This window comes from Neoarius graeffei, chromosome 22 (assembly GCF_027579695.1).
Source record: "Neoarius graeffei isolate fNeoGra1 chromosome 22, fNeoGra1.pri, whole genome shotgun sequence".
In the NCBI taxonomy this organism is placed as follows: domain Eukaryota; kingdom Metazoa; phylum Chordata; class Actinopteri; order Siluriformes; family Ariidae; genus Neoarius; species Neoarius graeffei.
This window is the reverse complement of record NC_083590.1, coordinates 42,177,891-42,194,187: the sequence shown is the minus strand read 5'-3', so window position 1 is coordinate 42,194,187 and position 16,297 is coordinate 42,177,891. Positions and strand designations below refer to the sequence as shown.

Sequence of the window (16,297 nt, the reverse complement as noted above, 5' to 3'; positions counted from 1 at the left end):
CAGTGTTCTCTAACAAACCACTGAGGCCTTCACAGAACAAGTGTATGTATGCTGAGAGTAAATTACACACAGTAGGACTCTGTTAACTAATTAGATGACTTCTGAAGGCAATTGATTGCACTGAATTTTATTTAGAGGTATCAGAGTACAGGAGGCTGAATACTAATGCACACCACATTTTTCAGATTTTTATTTGTTTAAAATTTTGAAGACCATTTATCATTTTCGTTTCACTTCACAATTATGTGCTACTCTGTGTTGGTCTATCACACAAAATCTCAATAAAAAAAACTTAAGTTCGTGGTTGTAAGGTGGAAAAATGTGAAAAAGTTCAAAAAAGTACTTTTTCAAGGCACTGTATCTTAAAAAAATAAAATGTTTATTAAGAAAAAAACATATCTCATTTGTTAATTAGGCCCATTTTGGACCATGTTATCCTAATACATAATATTACGACAGTTTTCTAAAAATTTAACTTTTTTTCCATCTTTGAACTGTGATATCTTAAGAAGAGTTAAACATATTTTAATTCTGTAAAAAGTATGTTTAGTATTCAAGTCTGAATTCAATGAGAGCAATTTCAAGCAATTTGGATTGAATTTGAATTTTTACCTGATATGCCTAAATTAATGTATTTATTATATTTCGCAGGTGAATGTTGCAACCCAGTGTGACCCACATGAGGTGATTATTCTCTCTGATTCTGACTGAGTTGTCCCTATTGCTGTGTAACTGGAGGTCGAGCATCATTTCCATAAACCTCCTTGCTCCAAATCTGCCAGTGCTTGTCTTTTTGAAGCAAGAAACAAAGTTGACTAGAGAAGCTGTTTTGCATTGTATTGAATAATCTCTCCCACACAATGACCTTTTTAAACTCTAACACAGCAGCTGCACTGCCCATGTGGCTCAGCAGCACAATTTCAGGGTGTTTTTTTTTTTTTTTTTTTTTTAATTTATTTTGAGGAAAATTATAAAATGTCATTGTTCAGTTGTATTTGAATATTCTTTTTTTTTTTTGAAAGCAGATACAGGTTTGGTCTTTATCCCTACGTAATTAGATTTAATTAAACAGGGAAGGCCTAATTTATATATATTTTTTTCTGTTGAGTTCCCTTACAAACTCAATAAAGACCTATTTTCTGTAAACTCATTGTTGTGGTGTTTTTCAGAATATATTTTCCTAATTCAAGTGCCATTTTTTTGGAGATGAAGTAATAGACAACACACAGGTAGTACAGCACTTCATGCGTGACATGAGGCCAATGCATCCCACTGAAAAGCACAACCTTATCTTTTGTGTATTTTTGTGTGATAACTCGTACAAGTGTATGCCGATGTTTGCCTGCACAAAATATATAAAGGTTTTTATTGTTTGTTGATTTGTAGAGTGGTGCTTGATGGTTTGTGAACCCTCTATAATTTTCTATATTTCTGTATAAATATGACCTAAAACAGCACTAGATTTTTGCACAAGTCTTGAAAGTACATAAAGAGAGCCCAATTAAGCAAACAAGACAAAATAATATGCTTGGTCATTTGTTTATTGAGGAAAATGAGCCAATATTGCATATCAGTGAGTGGCAAAAGTATGTGAACATTTCCTTTCAGTATCTAATGTGACCCCACCCCCCTTGGCCAGCAATAACTGCAACTAAACCTTTCCTGTAACTGTGGATCAGAGCCTGCACATCAGTTTGGAGGAGTTTTAGTCCATTCCTCTGTACAGAACAGCTTCAACTCTGGGATGTTGGTGGGTTTCGTCACATTAACTGCCCACACAACATTTCTATGGTCAGGACTTTGACTTGGCAATTCCAAAACATTAACTTTATTCTTCTTTAAATGTTCTTTGATATAACGACTCATGTTTCAGGTCATTGTTTCGCAGCATGACCCACTTTCTCTTGAGATTCAGTTCACAGACTGATGTCCTGACATTTTCCTTTAAAATTCACTGGAATAATTCAGAATTCATTGTTCCATCAATGAACTGTGGGTGGTAAAAGAGAGTAACTGGACTTGCTTGAAAATTCTTGAAGACATTTCACCTCTCATCTGAAAGGCTTCTTCAGTTCTGTCTGACTAATAGGCAAGGAACCAAAGGCAAGGAACGACAGATGGGCAAATTTCAAACATTGCGGTCTAAAATCACCTTCTCCAGCAAGACAGGAGTGCTGACTTGGAGGAAGAAATCTGACCAGGCTACACAACCGGACATAGGAGAGAAATGCGTGAAGAACTTATCCGACAGGGTACTCACCCAACCAAAGAAAGATGTTTTATCCAAGGGACTAAACTTTGCAGTTTCACCGGAGCAGATACCAGTAGTAGACCTCATCACAGCCACAGAGTCAGCCATCAGAAACAACAATCTGACCAACACAGAGGCAGAACAACTTAGACTGAAGGTATCATCTGCTCTTGCCAGTGCGAAAGCACCCCCCTCCAACCTCACCATCCAAGAAAGGAAGGCTCTTACATTGCTTCAAAGAGACCGGAACGTAACCATCCTTCCTGCTGACAAAGGGAGATTCACAGTGGTGCTAAACACAGCAGACTACCACTCAAAGATGACCAGTCTCCTCAGTGACACAACAACCTATGAAACCTTGAGACGGGATCCCACCAGTTGTTACAAAAAGAAAGTTGTTAGCTGCCTGCAACAACTAGAAAAGGACCAAGCCATCAACCAATCTCTGTACTACAGATTGTACTCTGGGGAAGCCGTTCCTCTCATATATGGACTCCCCAAGATTCACAAGGAAGGAGCTCCACTCAGACCTATCAGCAGCAGTATAAACTCTGTCACCTATAACATTGCCAAACACCTAGCCACCATCCTGGCTCCTCTTGTTGGAAACACGCCACATCACATCAAAAACTCCCAAGATTTTGCTAGTAAAGTTGCAGACCTCAAACTAGACTCAAATGAAACCGTGGTTTCCTACGACGTCACTTCTCTATTCACCTGCATTCCCACCACAGAAGCAGTCGAATCTGTTAGTAAACGACTCCTTCAAGACGGCACCTTACTGGATAGAATGAACCTCACCACGGACCAGATTTGCACCCTGCTTGACCTGTGCCTGACCACCACCTGTTTCCAGTTTAATGAAGGTTTCTACAGACAGAAGCATGGATGTGCCATGGGCTCACCGGTGTCCCCTATTGTGGCCAATCTATACATAGAGAAAGTGGAACATAAAGCTTTGACCACTTTTTCAGGAGTTGCTCCCAGCTACTGGTTCAGACATGTGGATGACTCCTGGGTTAAAATCAAAACCCATGAGGTGGAAGCCTTCTCTCAGCACACCAGTGCAGTGGATATCAACATCAATTTCACTCGGGAGAACGTCAGTGGGAATAATCTAGCCTTCTTGGATTGTGATGTACACATTAGACAAGACAGAAGCCTTAGCATCAAGGTCCACCGGAAACCCACACACACAGACCAGTACCTACTCTTTGACTCGCACCACCCACTGGAACACAAATTGGGGGTCATTAGGACCTTGCAACACAGGGCTCAGAACATTCCTACAACAGTAGAGGGAAAAGAGAAGGAGCAAAATCGCATCAAGAAAGCACTTCAAAAGCAGAAAAAGGAACATAACTGACAAGGAAGATAACAGGAAAAAACGCAAGAACATTGTCATTCCCTACATTTCTGGTCTATCTGAGACACTCAGGAGGATCTAATACAAACACAACATTCCGGTACATTTCAGACCCAGTAACACCCTGAAGCAGAAACTGGTCCACCCTAAGGACAGAATACGCAGACACAAACAGGACAATGTAGTGTGTGCAGTGAGGAATGCACGGACTCATATATTGGGGAAACAAAAAAAAACCGCTTCACAGGCACATGGCTCAACACAGGAGAGCCAGTTCCTCAGGCCAGGACTCTGCTGTCTATCTTCATCTTGACAACAAAGGACACTCATTTCAGGATTGCAACGTACGCATTTTAGCCAGAGAGGATCGTTGGTATTAGTGAGGAGTTAAAGAAGCCGTTTTTGTCAATCTGGAATGACCATCACTGAACAGAGGTGGTGGTCTAAGACACCATTTATCAGCCATCTACAATGCAGTCCTTGGCACACTTCCCAGACAACTGAATGCACACCAAAACCCAGCTGTTTTCAGTGACTCACAGGTCGACAGAGAGAACCAATGACACTAGGCCGTTCACACCCAGCCCCCAGTGACCCACACAACAGGATGACTCAATGACACCTTAGGATTGCTTTTCATTCATGAGAGGATAAATACCTGATACTCCCTATTAGTCAGACAGAACTGAAGAAGCCTTTCGGATGAGAGATGAAACGTCTTCAAGAATCTTCAAGCAAGTCCAGTTGCTCTCTTTTACCACCCACAGTTTATGATGACCTGGATGACTGAGAATCTTCACAGACATTGTTCCATCAATGATGGCAAGCCCAGATGCAGCAAAATGGGCCCAAACCATGATACTATCGCCACCATTTTTCACAGATGGGATAAAGTTCTTATACTGGAATGCAATGTTTTTCTTTAACACTTTTCTCATTTAAGCCACAAAGTCCTATTTTGGTCTCAAAACCACAAAACTTTTCCAATAGCTCTCTGGTTGGTACACATGATCTTTAGCAAACTGACTAGCAGCAATATTATTTTTGGGGAACAGTAGCTTTCTTTTTGCAACCTTACCATGTACACCATTGTTGTTCAGAGTCCTCCTAATGGCAGATTCATGAGCATTAACATTAGCCAATGTGAGGGAGAGGCCTTTAGGCTACATTTACATTAGACCGTATCTGTCTCGTTTTCTTCGCGGATGCACTGTCCATTTACATTAAACCACCTGGAAACGCCGGGAAACGGGAATCCGCCAGCGTCCACGTATTCAATCCAGATCGTGTCAGCTCCGGTGCTGTGTAAACATTCAGAATACGCAGATACGCTGTGCTGAGCTCTAGCTGGCGTCTCATTGGACAACGTCACTGTGACATCCACCTTCCTGATTCGCTGGCGTTGGTCATGTGACGCAACTGCTGAAAAATTGGCGCGGACTTCCGCCTTGTATCACCTTTCATTAAAGAGTATAAAAGTATGAAAATACTGCAAATACTGATGCAAATACTGCCCATTGTGTAGTTATGATTGTCTTTAGGCTTGCCATCCTTCCACTTGCAAGTAGTAAGTGATATGCACTGGGATCTCACACACAGCGGCTCAGTCCCGAATCGTGGCTTGTGCACTTCACTCGCGCGCTGTGTGAGCTACGCAGGGCCGGAGTGCGCACCCTCCAGAGGGCACTCGCTGTTCAGGGCGGAGTGATTTGGAGCGCAGGATGCCTGCGGAGCCGAGCGTATCCGTGTATTGGCGTTGCTGTGTGCACGCAAATCGTGTATTGGTGTTGCTGTGTGCACACTAATTGTTTTAAAAACATTAATCTGATGATCCGCTGATACGGTCTAATGTAAACATGGGCTTAGTTGCTTAGAAGTTACCCTGGATTCCTTTGTGACCTCGTGGACTATTACATGCCTTGCTCTTGGAGTGATCTTTGTTGGTCCACTCCTGGGGAGGGTAAAAGTGATCTTAAATTTTCTCAATCTGTCTGATTGGAGGAGTTTAAACTGTTTATTGTTTTGTAACCTTTTCCAGTCTGATGAACATCAACAACTAAGGTCCTCAGGAATCTCCTTTGTTCATGCCAAGATATAATGAAGGAATGCTTCATCACTGTACCAGTGAAATTGACCATCAACCTGTCCTTACAGGACAGGAAGACAGGGTAAAGAAAGAAATTACAGAGAACATGAGGAAAGGAGAGGAGAAAAAAACACCCCCACTCTATGCTCCTGCGAGAGTACAGTGTGGGAACATTAAAAAACCTCAGCACATAAGCACAAAAAAACCCCACAAGTACACTTTACAACATGACACAGGACTTGGGGGGAGGATATACTTCCACAGACGTGTTGTGAAGTTCAGACTTTGATAGATCTCAGTTGTTTAAATAGAATAGGGCAAACAACTCGCACTTGATTGTCATGCCACTGACTGAAAACACATTGTAATTTCACCTTCAAATTAACTGCTAATGCTAGAGGTTCACATACTTTTGCCACTCACATATGTAATATTGGATCATTTTCTTCAATAAATAGAAGACGAAACATAATATTTTTATCTCATTTGTTTAATTGGGTTCTCTTTATCTACTTTTAGGCCTTGTGTGAACATCTGATGTTTTAGGTCATATGCAGAAATATAGAAAATTTAAAGGGTGCAGAAACTTTCAAGTACCATTGTACAGTAAAATTGGACTGCATGATGGATAGATATTTTCCCACACTAAGAGTAAGTTATCCAGGGCAAGGTAAACTGGTGCAGGAATACAAGATTTACATAGATGTGGAGTGAAAAAGGTAAGTGTTCAGGACCCTCTGTGACTCACATCTAGCCATCACTCTGCATTTTGCACGTATGGGAACAAGCTTGCCATAATTTGATGTGATTTTTGCAATATTATGAAAACAGAACAGTTCTGACTGTGATCATTAATGCCAATAAACAACAATGCTTAAAATGTGTTTACATTCTGCTGTTTTTAATCTGGTGACCTGTGTTTCCTGAACTGTTGTATCATGAAAACCTTAAAATAAAAAGAATCCAAAAGAGCACACCACAGAGATGAAAAGATCAAAATAACTGTGAGCTTTTCCTGAAGTTCATTTTACACCATTTGAGAATTCTTTATCAAATCAATCACCAATTAAACAGAGACTTTATTACGTTTGAACTTGATAGGAATGCACTGAACAAACATGTTGGTTAGATTTTTTTATTTATGGTTTTTATGTGAATCAGCACGTGTCAGTGTGTATAACGTACTTTTTAAATTTGTGTTTTAAATAAATGTGGTTTTTATTATAATTTGACAACCATCGGTAATTATTCTATTGAGCCTGTTGTAGGAAGTTCAACACTGGACTGGACTCCTATCTATATTTTGAAGTTTGTACATCACATACAGTGGTGCTTGAAAGTTTGTGAACCCTTTAGAATTTTCTATATTTCTGCATAAATATGACCTAAGACCTCATCAGATTTTCACACAAGTCCTAAAAGTAGATAAAGAGAACCCAGTTAAACAAATGAGACAAAAATATTATACTTGGTCATTTATTTATTGAGGAAAATGATCCAATATCTGTGAGTGGCAAAAGTATGTGAACCTCGTTAATTTGAAGGTGAAATTAGAGTCGGGTGTTTTTAATCAATGGGATGACAATCAGGTGTGCACCCTGTTTTATTTAAAGAACAGGGATCTATCAAAGTCTGATCTTCACAACACATGTTTGTGGAAGTGTGTCATGGCACGAACAAAGGAGATTTCTGAGGACCTCAGGAAATGTGTTGTTGATGCTCATCAGGCTCGAAAAGGTTACAAAACCGTCTGTAAAGAGTTTGGACTCCACCAATCCACAGTCAGACAGATTGTGTACAAATGGAGGAAATTCAAGACCATTGTTACCTCAGGAGTGGTCGACCAACAAAGATCACTCCAAGAGCAAGGCGTGTAATACTCTGCAAGGTCACAAAGGACCCCAGGGTAACTTCTAAGCAACTGAAGGCCTCTCTCACAATGTCCAGTCTTCCCCATGATTGTGGTTGTGTGTACTGAGAGGTACGTTATTTATACTGTTTTGTTCAAATTTGAAATAAAAACATCTCAAAATATTTGAATATTTCTTTTTTTTGTGTGCTGTAGGCCATAATTATCAAAATTAAAATCGAAAAATGCTTGAAACATTTTAGTTCACATGTAATGAGTCTCGAATATATTAAATTTTCATTTTCTTAAATAACTGATAAAATATAAATATATAAACTTTTTCGCAATGTTCTAATTTTTTGAGATGCAGTAGTATATGCAGGAGTGGCATGGTGGTGTAGTGGTTAGCACTGTTGCCTCACAGCAAGAAGGTCCTGGGTTTGAGCCCAGGGTCCGGCGAGGGCCTTTCTGTGTGGAGTTTGCTTGTTCTCCTGGTGTCTTCATGGGTTTCCCCCATAGTTCAAAGACAAGACATACAGGGTTAGGTTAATTGGTGGCTCTAATTTGACCGTAGGTGTGATTGTGAATGGTGGTTTGTCTCTGTGTCAGCCCTGCGATAAGCTGGCGACTTGTCCAGGGTGTACTTGCCTCTCGTCCATAGTCAGCTGGGATAGGCTCCAGCTTGCCTGTGACCCTATAGAACAGGATAAGCAGCTATAGAGGATAGATGGAATATTCCTGCACTAACACTCTATTCTGACTATAAGACTCAGCATGTCTGGGCTCACTGCTTTCAATGTTTGAAGGTAAGAAATGAGTCAAATGAGCTCCCCAAATATTTTAATATGCGTTGTATAAAACAGGGTGTGACACCCCAGCTTGCCTGTGCTGGGTTCGTCACGTTTCCAGTTCCGTTTGCCAGTGTTATTGGCTCTGTGTTGTGTCTGTCTTTGGCCTGCAGGGGGAGCTTTCCAGTCCTAGTGATGTAGGCTAATTGATGGTGTGATTGGGAGGTGGATAAGTATAGGCCTGGCAGTCTACTGGGGGCTCTCTCCTACTCTCTCCTGGCTATATCGCGTTGGGGGCCAGAGCGGGCTGCGCTTGACCCTTTTGCTTTACTTTTGCAATACACTTCATTATGCTGATATACACTACAGTTTTGCTTTATCTTTCATGCACTGACTTTTGTATATAGTTACTTTAATAAATGTCTTTTGTTAATTGTGCAACGGCGTGGTCTCCCCTTTATGTTGTGGCTGCCTTGAGCCAGGCGGGCATGACATATGGGGGCTCATCCAGTTTTTGATCTGGATGATAATTTTTTTTTTTTTGGTAGGCTGTGATTGGTACTTTGGTGGTTATGGTTCCCACTATTGGTTACGGAGCGCATAGTGAGGTATGTATTGCAGGGGCGATTTCTCAGAGACAACAAGGGAAGCCGAGCTTCCCCTAAAATTCTCTCCCCAAACTGTGGCGTCTACGACGTTGAATTCTCATTAAAACAATAACTTGCATAACATAATATATGCCCAAGATTGTATTTATGTTCATAACTATCCTGTAACTTATTTGCGTGATGTCTGACGAACTTGCAGTTCGCTACGAGAATCGCCTTTGCTGCCAGGCTGTAACCTTTCTTATTTCAATGGGCTCTATGGACTGGCAGCAGTGTTGCCAGACTGGGCGGTTTTAAGTGCATTTTGGCGGGTTTTGAATATATTTTGGGATGGAAAACGTCAGCAGTATCTGGCAACACTGACTGGCAGCCGGGTATCCGTGGCAGTCTACGAGACGGCTCTGAACAGCCAATTTCGGCTAGTTGTTATTGGTTAAAATCAACAAAATCGTCACTTCCAGGGAAGCCGGGCTTCTCTGGAACTAAACGAGACAGTGGGAGGGACAAGAAGCCAGGCTGATAAAGGATTATTGGGGGTAGTGTTTGAAAGACATGAGGAGGGCGGTACTTCGGCGAGGAACACGAAAGTATGATCAGTCAGTCCCTAGCGGATGTCAAGAAAGTGTAGTCGTGTGCCAAAGTGCTGTCTGAATTTCTTTTCATATAAACGGTTCTTCTCATTGATGTCTCTGTACATTACTCTGTAAATAAATGTAAATATTACTCGTTGTGCTCTGTTAACTTTCATCCATTCTATCACTTTGATCATTCGTGAATTCACTCGTTTATTTCATTTGTAGTTCAATCTGGTTGTAGGTTAGCTTGAGCCTTATTGGGATCTGCAGTGAAGTCTCTGGAAAGCACAACCAGCTGGTATGACAGGGTCACAGACCATTTTCTGGAAAAGGAGCGGAGGGCAGAATTTGTGTATAAATAGTGTTCATGTTCATGAAACTGAAGTGTGTATATTGTTCAGTAATGTTAAGAGAATGGTGGGCTCTGTGTTATAGGCTATACCTGGGTATAATATTCAAGGTTCTGTGTGTTGCATAGCCTACCTGGTTATGAATTTCCAGACTGTGTTGCAGAAGATGTTCAAGGATGTGTTGCACAGCTGGGTGTTGTGTTAAAGACTCTGTGTTGCATATCAGGGTATGATGTTCAAGGCTCTTCATTGAATAGCCAGTGATTTTTGGATGTTTGATATTTTTGATTAAGGATATGAGGCACTAGCCTGGCAAGCCAGACTATAACATGAAATGTACAAGCAAAAATACTTTCTGCCACTAGGTAGGGTTGTCTAGTTCACTATGCTAATGGGGCACACCTTTCTATGCTTTGATATCCGGCCTACAGGTTTTACGATGAATGCGTAAAATGGGCTTCTCCTGTTTTAAAAACCAGCAGCCGCCACTGATGTATTGCGTAACCGATGTATTTTGTGAAGGAAACGCATAGGCGTGAATTCGGCTTGTCTGTTGGTGGGGAACCACACATGTTGCATGGTGTCTTTTGTGTGTGTGTCATGGTAATTTGGCGTGTTTGAGCACAGGTAGAGTTAAATGGTCCAACCTTGTTTTTTTCTGAAGTAGTGTTGCAATTTACGTAGCAGGATAAACATTTTTGGAGCCATCAGTTATCTCTGGCTTAGAGCACCGTTGCGCTGGGGCTTAGACTGCAGAACCACTGTGCCTGGGCCGAGGACATCGCTGTGGAGATCCAGGCTGAACTGGCTTTGGTCGGGGCAGCTCGTCTCCAGTGGTATCGGTGAGTAAAGATCTTGGGCATAGTGTGAAGACAGGTTAGTATATGGGGGGGTAAATGTTTAGACACGGGGAGGATCCTTCATTTGTTTGTCTTGTCGCGTAGGCTGTAAATGGTATTTCCTTCGTTGGGAAGGGTTTAGGTTGGATATTCTGGAAGATCGATTTGTCGTTTATCTGTGAACGTTTCTTTGCTAAATTGGTGAAGTAGATAAGGTTACACGTGAACTTTGTGATGAGCGCAGTGGAGGCATTTTTGGAAGCTCCATCTGAGCGATTGTTGGCAACCTTAACAAAAGATCAGCTGTTTAGCGTGGCTGATCATTATGAGGTAGTAGTAACACTTCCGAGGTCTGCTAAGAAATAACAAATATTTGACTTTATTCTTGGTGGGTTGAAAGAGCGACAGGTGATCTCAGGGGAAGCTCCAATTGAAACTAGCAAGCAGTTAATTGGTGCGGAGATATCTGTAACTTCTAGTATGTCGACCGAACTTGCGTTTGCGCAACAAAAAGAGTTGATGGAGATGCAACTCGAGCAAAAGAAACTTGAAGCACAGGAGAGGGAAAAGGATCGGTTATTAGAGTTGGAAAAACTTAAACGTCATGAGTTGTTAGAGAAGGAAAAACTTAAACAACAAGAGCTGGAGAGGGAGCTTCAGCACACAAAGCTTAACCTGATCGCTGAGGGAAAAATGTCTGCTAGTGGGAGTAGCAGGGGTTTTTCTGAACTTTCAAGTTTATCGAGCATGATTAAGTTTTTATCCAAATTTAATGATCGTGATCCTGATGTATTTTTTTCGTTGTTTGAAAATGTTGCAGCAGACAGAGAGTGGAGTGATGAAGACAAAACCCTGCTATTACAAACCGTGTTGGTTGGGAAGGCTCAAGAGGCATTTATTGCGCTGCCTCCTGCTGATAGGAAAAATTATCGTGTCAAAGTTTTAAATTATTATGAGCTTAAGCCTAGGTCACAACTGGACGTATGATTTTTTGGCCGTGCGATTTTTGGCGTTTACCAAATCGCTGCGTTTTTTTTTTTTTTCATGGAGAAAGACTCGCGTTGGCCGTAAGTTTGTCTTGCAACCTGAAAAAAACGTAAGCGCCCGTAGAGTTTGTTTGACATGACAAAGAACCTCTGCAGCCGGTCTGCGGCTCGAAAATCAGCACGTCACACGGCGCTCTCGTGCATTTCACGCGCGCTCTCCGTGTGTTTCTTACGTTTTTTGCATGTAGACCGGCCGTAGGAGCACGTACGGCCGGTTGTGACCGAGGCTTTAAAGTTTAACACTTTTTTAAAGTGTTATGAGCTGATCCCTGAGGTGTATCGCCAATGTTTTCGAAACTGGCGGAAAGGAGATAAACAGAATCATGTTGAGGTGGCTAGAGAGTTGACCACTTTTTTTTTCATCGGTGGCTTACTGCAGAAGGTGTGGGTACGTTCGATGATTTAGGTAATTGAACGTATTGCCACCTATATAAATGAGCACCCGGTTAAGACCGCCGCGGAAGCAGCGGCCTTAGCAGATGGATTTGTGTTAACTCACAAAAATCAACTGCATGAATATGTTCTGCGTTCTGATTACAATCATCAGGAGTATCGCTCTCGCCGATTTAACATGAGTACTCCAGTGAGGTCTGAATCCTTTACTCATAGTCGAGCACGGGAGTGTGATTCTCGAACCAAGTGTAACTATTGTTTTGAAGCGGGCCACTGGAAATGAGATTGTCCACTACTGAGTGCTCGCAACAAGTCTAAACTAGGTGGCAAACTTGCTGGTTGTGCAGCAAAGAGTAGACCAGTTCGTGCAGTTCATGTTAAAGATGTGGTTAAATCAGAGGTGGTTTCAGCCATTACTCAAAAAACCTTGGAAGGTGAATGACCTAATGTTCTGACGGAGATAGTTGGGAGAAATAGTGCATCAGATAATGTCGATTATACTCCTTTCATTTCTGATGGCTTTGTCTCAGTAGGAGGCAGTGCCGAAAAAGTTCCAGTGAAAATTTTGCGGGATACAGGAGCATGGAGTCTTTTTATTTCTAAATCCGTTCTGCCTTTTTCTTCTGCGACAGGCACAGGTAGTGTTGTTTTGATTCGTGGCATTGGACTTCAGTCGTTTTCAGTGCCCTTGCATAAAATCTGTCTGTACTCAGGTTTTGTAAATGGTCAAGTGACACTTGCTGTTCGCCCATCTCTTCCCATAGATGGTGGTGTTATTATTATTGGCAATAATCTGGCAGGTCATTGTGTCTGGCCAGATCAGTCACCAGCACCTCCTCCAGTGGTTAGAACAGAGGTTAAGCCATGGGCGGAGCCTGATGAGTCACTCAAAGATTTTCCAGAGGTGTTCACTGCCTGTGCAGTTAGTCGGGCTATGGCTCGTGCGCAGTCAGGGGATACCTCTGATGTATCGAAGTCTGCAAAGTTCCTTGTCCCTGAATTACCAGTGCCCTTGTCTCACAGTGAAATTGTTGATGCCCAGAAAAGTGATCATGGTCTTGTGAAGTATTTTGATATAGTTTCTGATTCTGATACGGGTTACATGGTTCAGAATGGCTTGCTTCTTCGCAGATGGTTACCACATGACACAGAGGTGGTAGATCCAGTGTTTCAGGTGGTGATGCCTGAGAAATTTTGCAGCGTAGTTTTGAAAACTGCTCATGGGGAGGTTGATGGTCATTTCGGAGTGAAGAAAACCTACAATAGGCTGCTCCAACATTTCTATTGGCCACGGTTAAAAAGGGATGTAGTGAAGTTTATCAAGTCATGTCACGTATGTCAAATGGCAGGTAAACCAAATGCTTCCATCAAGCCTGTGCCTCTGCATCCTATTCTGTCAGTAGGCACTCCATTTGAACATCTCATCATTGACTGCGTAGGTCCGTGTAAGAATATAATCCTGAATACTCCTAAACCTACTCTTGTAAATGCGCGGCCCAAGGGTGACTGTCGTGTAGTGTAGCAGTTTAGGGTTAACTTTAGGCCAGCTATAATACGCGCTGCTCTGTACATTTTGTACTTTTCATATGTTCTGTTCCTGTTTCATATCCTGATTTTGTCTATGTTTTTGTGTGAAACATCTTGTTGAACTGTGCATAACTCTTGTGACCTTGATTGAGTGTGCAAAGCACATTCCATAATTTTCCACTGCTGATACTCCCTATGAAGAGTGTATATATAAAGCCCCGACGCAGCTGCGCGTTGGGGCACGACTGAGAATAAACCAGATTGATTTAACTCATGTGGTTCGCTCTCTTCTTGTCCTCGGAGATCTCCTGGTAACGCATCTGAACAGCACGCAGCGCAATCCTAACAATTTGGTGACCCCGACGTGATACTCTCAATCAGGTAAGACATGTTTGATTGACTACCTGGTTGGAAGTAGTTCCGTAGTGCCCTAAGGAGGGCTTTGTTTTCCCTGGTTCGAGTCCAGGAAGAGCGCGCTATAGAAATTTGTGTAGTGCCCTAAGGAGGGCTTTGTTTTCCCTGGTTCGAGTCCAGGAAGAGCGCGCTATAGAAATTTAGATAAATATCTGCTGTTTGTTTCTGTTCAGATCCGTTTGCTTTACTGTACGATGGGGGGCTCGTATCCTAAACCTGAGGTCACAGACACCCCGGCGGAATGGATGAATAAGTGTGGTTTAGGCTATTACGTTACGCCGTGGCTGGACAATTTGGCTGGGTGGACGGAGGCAAATCCTCAGATTCCATCGTATCCCCGTGATGGGACGTTTAATCCAGGCTTCCTTGCTTCAGCGCACCGTATGATTTATGAAAGCTTAGGCGATCCGGATTGGGACCGCCCTTATATGCGCGCAGGGTATGATAAATGGTTTGACATGAAGAAGGTATGGGATAAATCAAAGGGTGTTTACACCCCGAGACCTGTTTTAAAGGCTATTCCAAAACCAAGACCAACGCCTGTTACTAAAGAGGCGGCCGTCTCTTTACCCTCATCGTCCGCCGATTTAGAAGCACAAACTAAAGTTCCACCCGCCCCTGCCGTTTCCAAGAAAGGCAAGGGTCCCAAGGGGAATAATGGGGAAGATCACGATGAGGAAGAGGGGGGCGACGATGACTGGAATGATCCTGATGACGTGGGCCCAGACGCGGGCTCCAGACCATTTCCCCCAGGCAACGTAGCATGTGTCTGGAAAGTGAAGCGCAGTGGGATTGATGTGGAGCCCCCGTCGCCATCAGCCCTTAAAGATATAATTTCCCTGCTCCCTTCGCCCGACAAACCGCTTCTTTTTGTCGACATGTTAATTAAGGCATCCCGTAACTGTCAGTTAACTGGTGCTGACTATAGGTTTATATTACAGAATCAATTAGGGGACTCATATGATGAGGAGCGTTTGCTCGAAATAGTCGATGTGTTGCAACCTAGAAATGACGTCGCTATGAATATAAAGGAAGAAATAGCTCCGGCTCAGGAAGGTGGCCGTCCGCGTCAGCGCACCGTGTCGACATTTTTTTGGAGGGACACACCGAATGCTTTGCAGCTCCTGCGTGAGCAGTTAACTAGGTATTTACTGGCTATGAAACAAGCGAACCGTGATCTGTCGCAGGTTACTAACTGTAAACAGGAAAAGTCAGAAGTGACGTCGGCCTTTTGGAAACGTTTTGGTGAAGTTTGGCAGCACCTGGGTGGGTTAGAATTGGACATGACTCAACCCAATCCAATGTTCCTGTCCACCTTTTTATCTAACTGCCGCCCTGAGGTTCAGAACGTTTTGAAACATCACTTGAGCGATAGGACTCATTTGGTCCTTCGCCAAGCGGGTGAACGGTTGAGGACAATGGAAAGTGATGGGTTGTTAGATTGTAAGACTAATAAAGCATGTTTATCTGTGGCCCCACAGGGCCCCGGGTTGTATCGTCATAATAATGACAAAACACGCACCGGGCCTCGCACATGGTCGGGTGGGAACCGGAAGAAAACAGGCAGATGCCACTATTGTGGAATGGAGGGCCACTGGATGAGGGAATGCCATGCGCGGCGGAGGGATGAGCAGAGTAGGACGGGAGAATTAGGGGATGTGTTGCAAGGCCAGAATCCCGGACCTAAGGGCTATCGGCAGAATAACGGACAGGACCAGCGCTATCACGCCCCGCTATAGGGCTGCCCCCAGGGTACGGAATCCACAGCCGTTGCCATGTTAAATCTCTCTTTTAGCTCTCCTCGTAACGCGGAGCTCCCTCTTGTGCCTCTGTGTTTGGCAGGAAGGGAGTATCCGTTTATACTTGATACTGGGGCCACTATGTCCTCAGTAGGGAGGGATTATGAGGGTCCTTTATCTACACGGTTTGTTAGCTCTGTGGGGATAGAAGGGGTTCCTTTTGACTCTAGTTGTACACCACCCTTACCTGTCATCTGCACTCTGGACCCTTCATTGAGTTTTTCACACTCTTTCATTTTTATGCCAGAGTGCCCTTTTAATCTTTTAGGTCGCGACCTCATGAGTCTTCTCGGACTCTCGATCTCCTTTAGTGGCTCACACATGATTGTTGATACCCCGGACGGTGCTCCGCCTGATGTTTTTGCTCTAACCAGTTCTGTGCTGCCACATAACATTCTGAACGCTG

The 16,297-nt window shown here is 42.9% G+C and overlaps 1 protein-coding gene across 1 annotated transcript in view; it reads left to right on the top strand.

The window, feature by feature from the left end:
- daxx (death-domain associated protein) overlaps window positions 1-1,373 on the top strand; it is a 166,503-nt gene extending 165,130 nt beyond the window's left edge. Inside the window, exon 12 of the mRNA XM_060904814.1 lies at window positions 652-1,373. Within this exon, the coding sequence (XP_060760797.1) occupies window positions 652-711 (60 nt within the window). The 3' untranslated portion in view covers window positions 712-1,373. The remainder of the gene's footprint in view (window positions 1-651) is intronic.
- The last annotated feature ends 14,924 nt before the right edge of the window (window positions 1,374-16,297 follow it).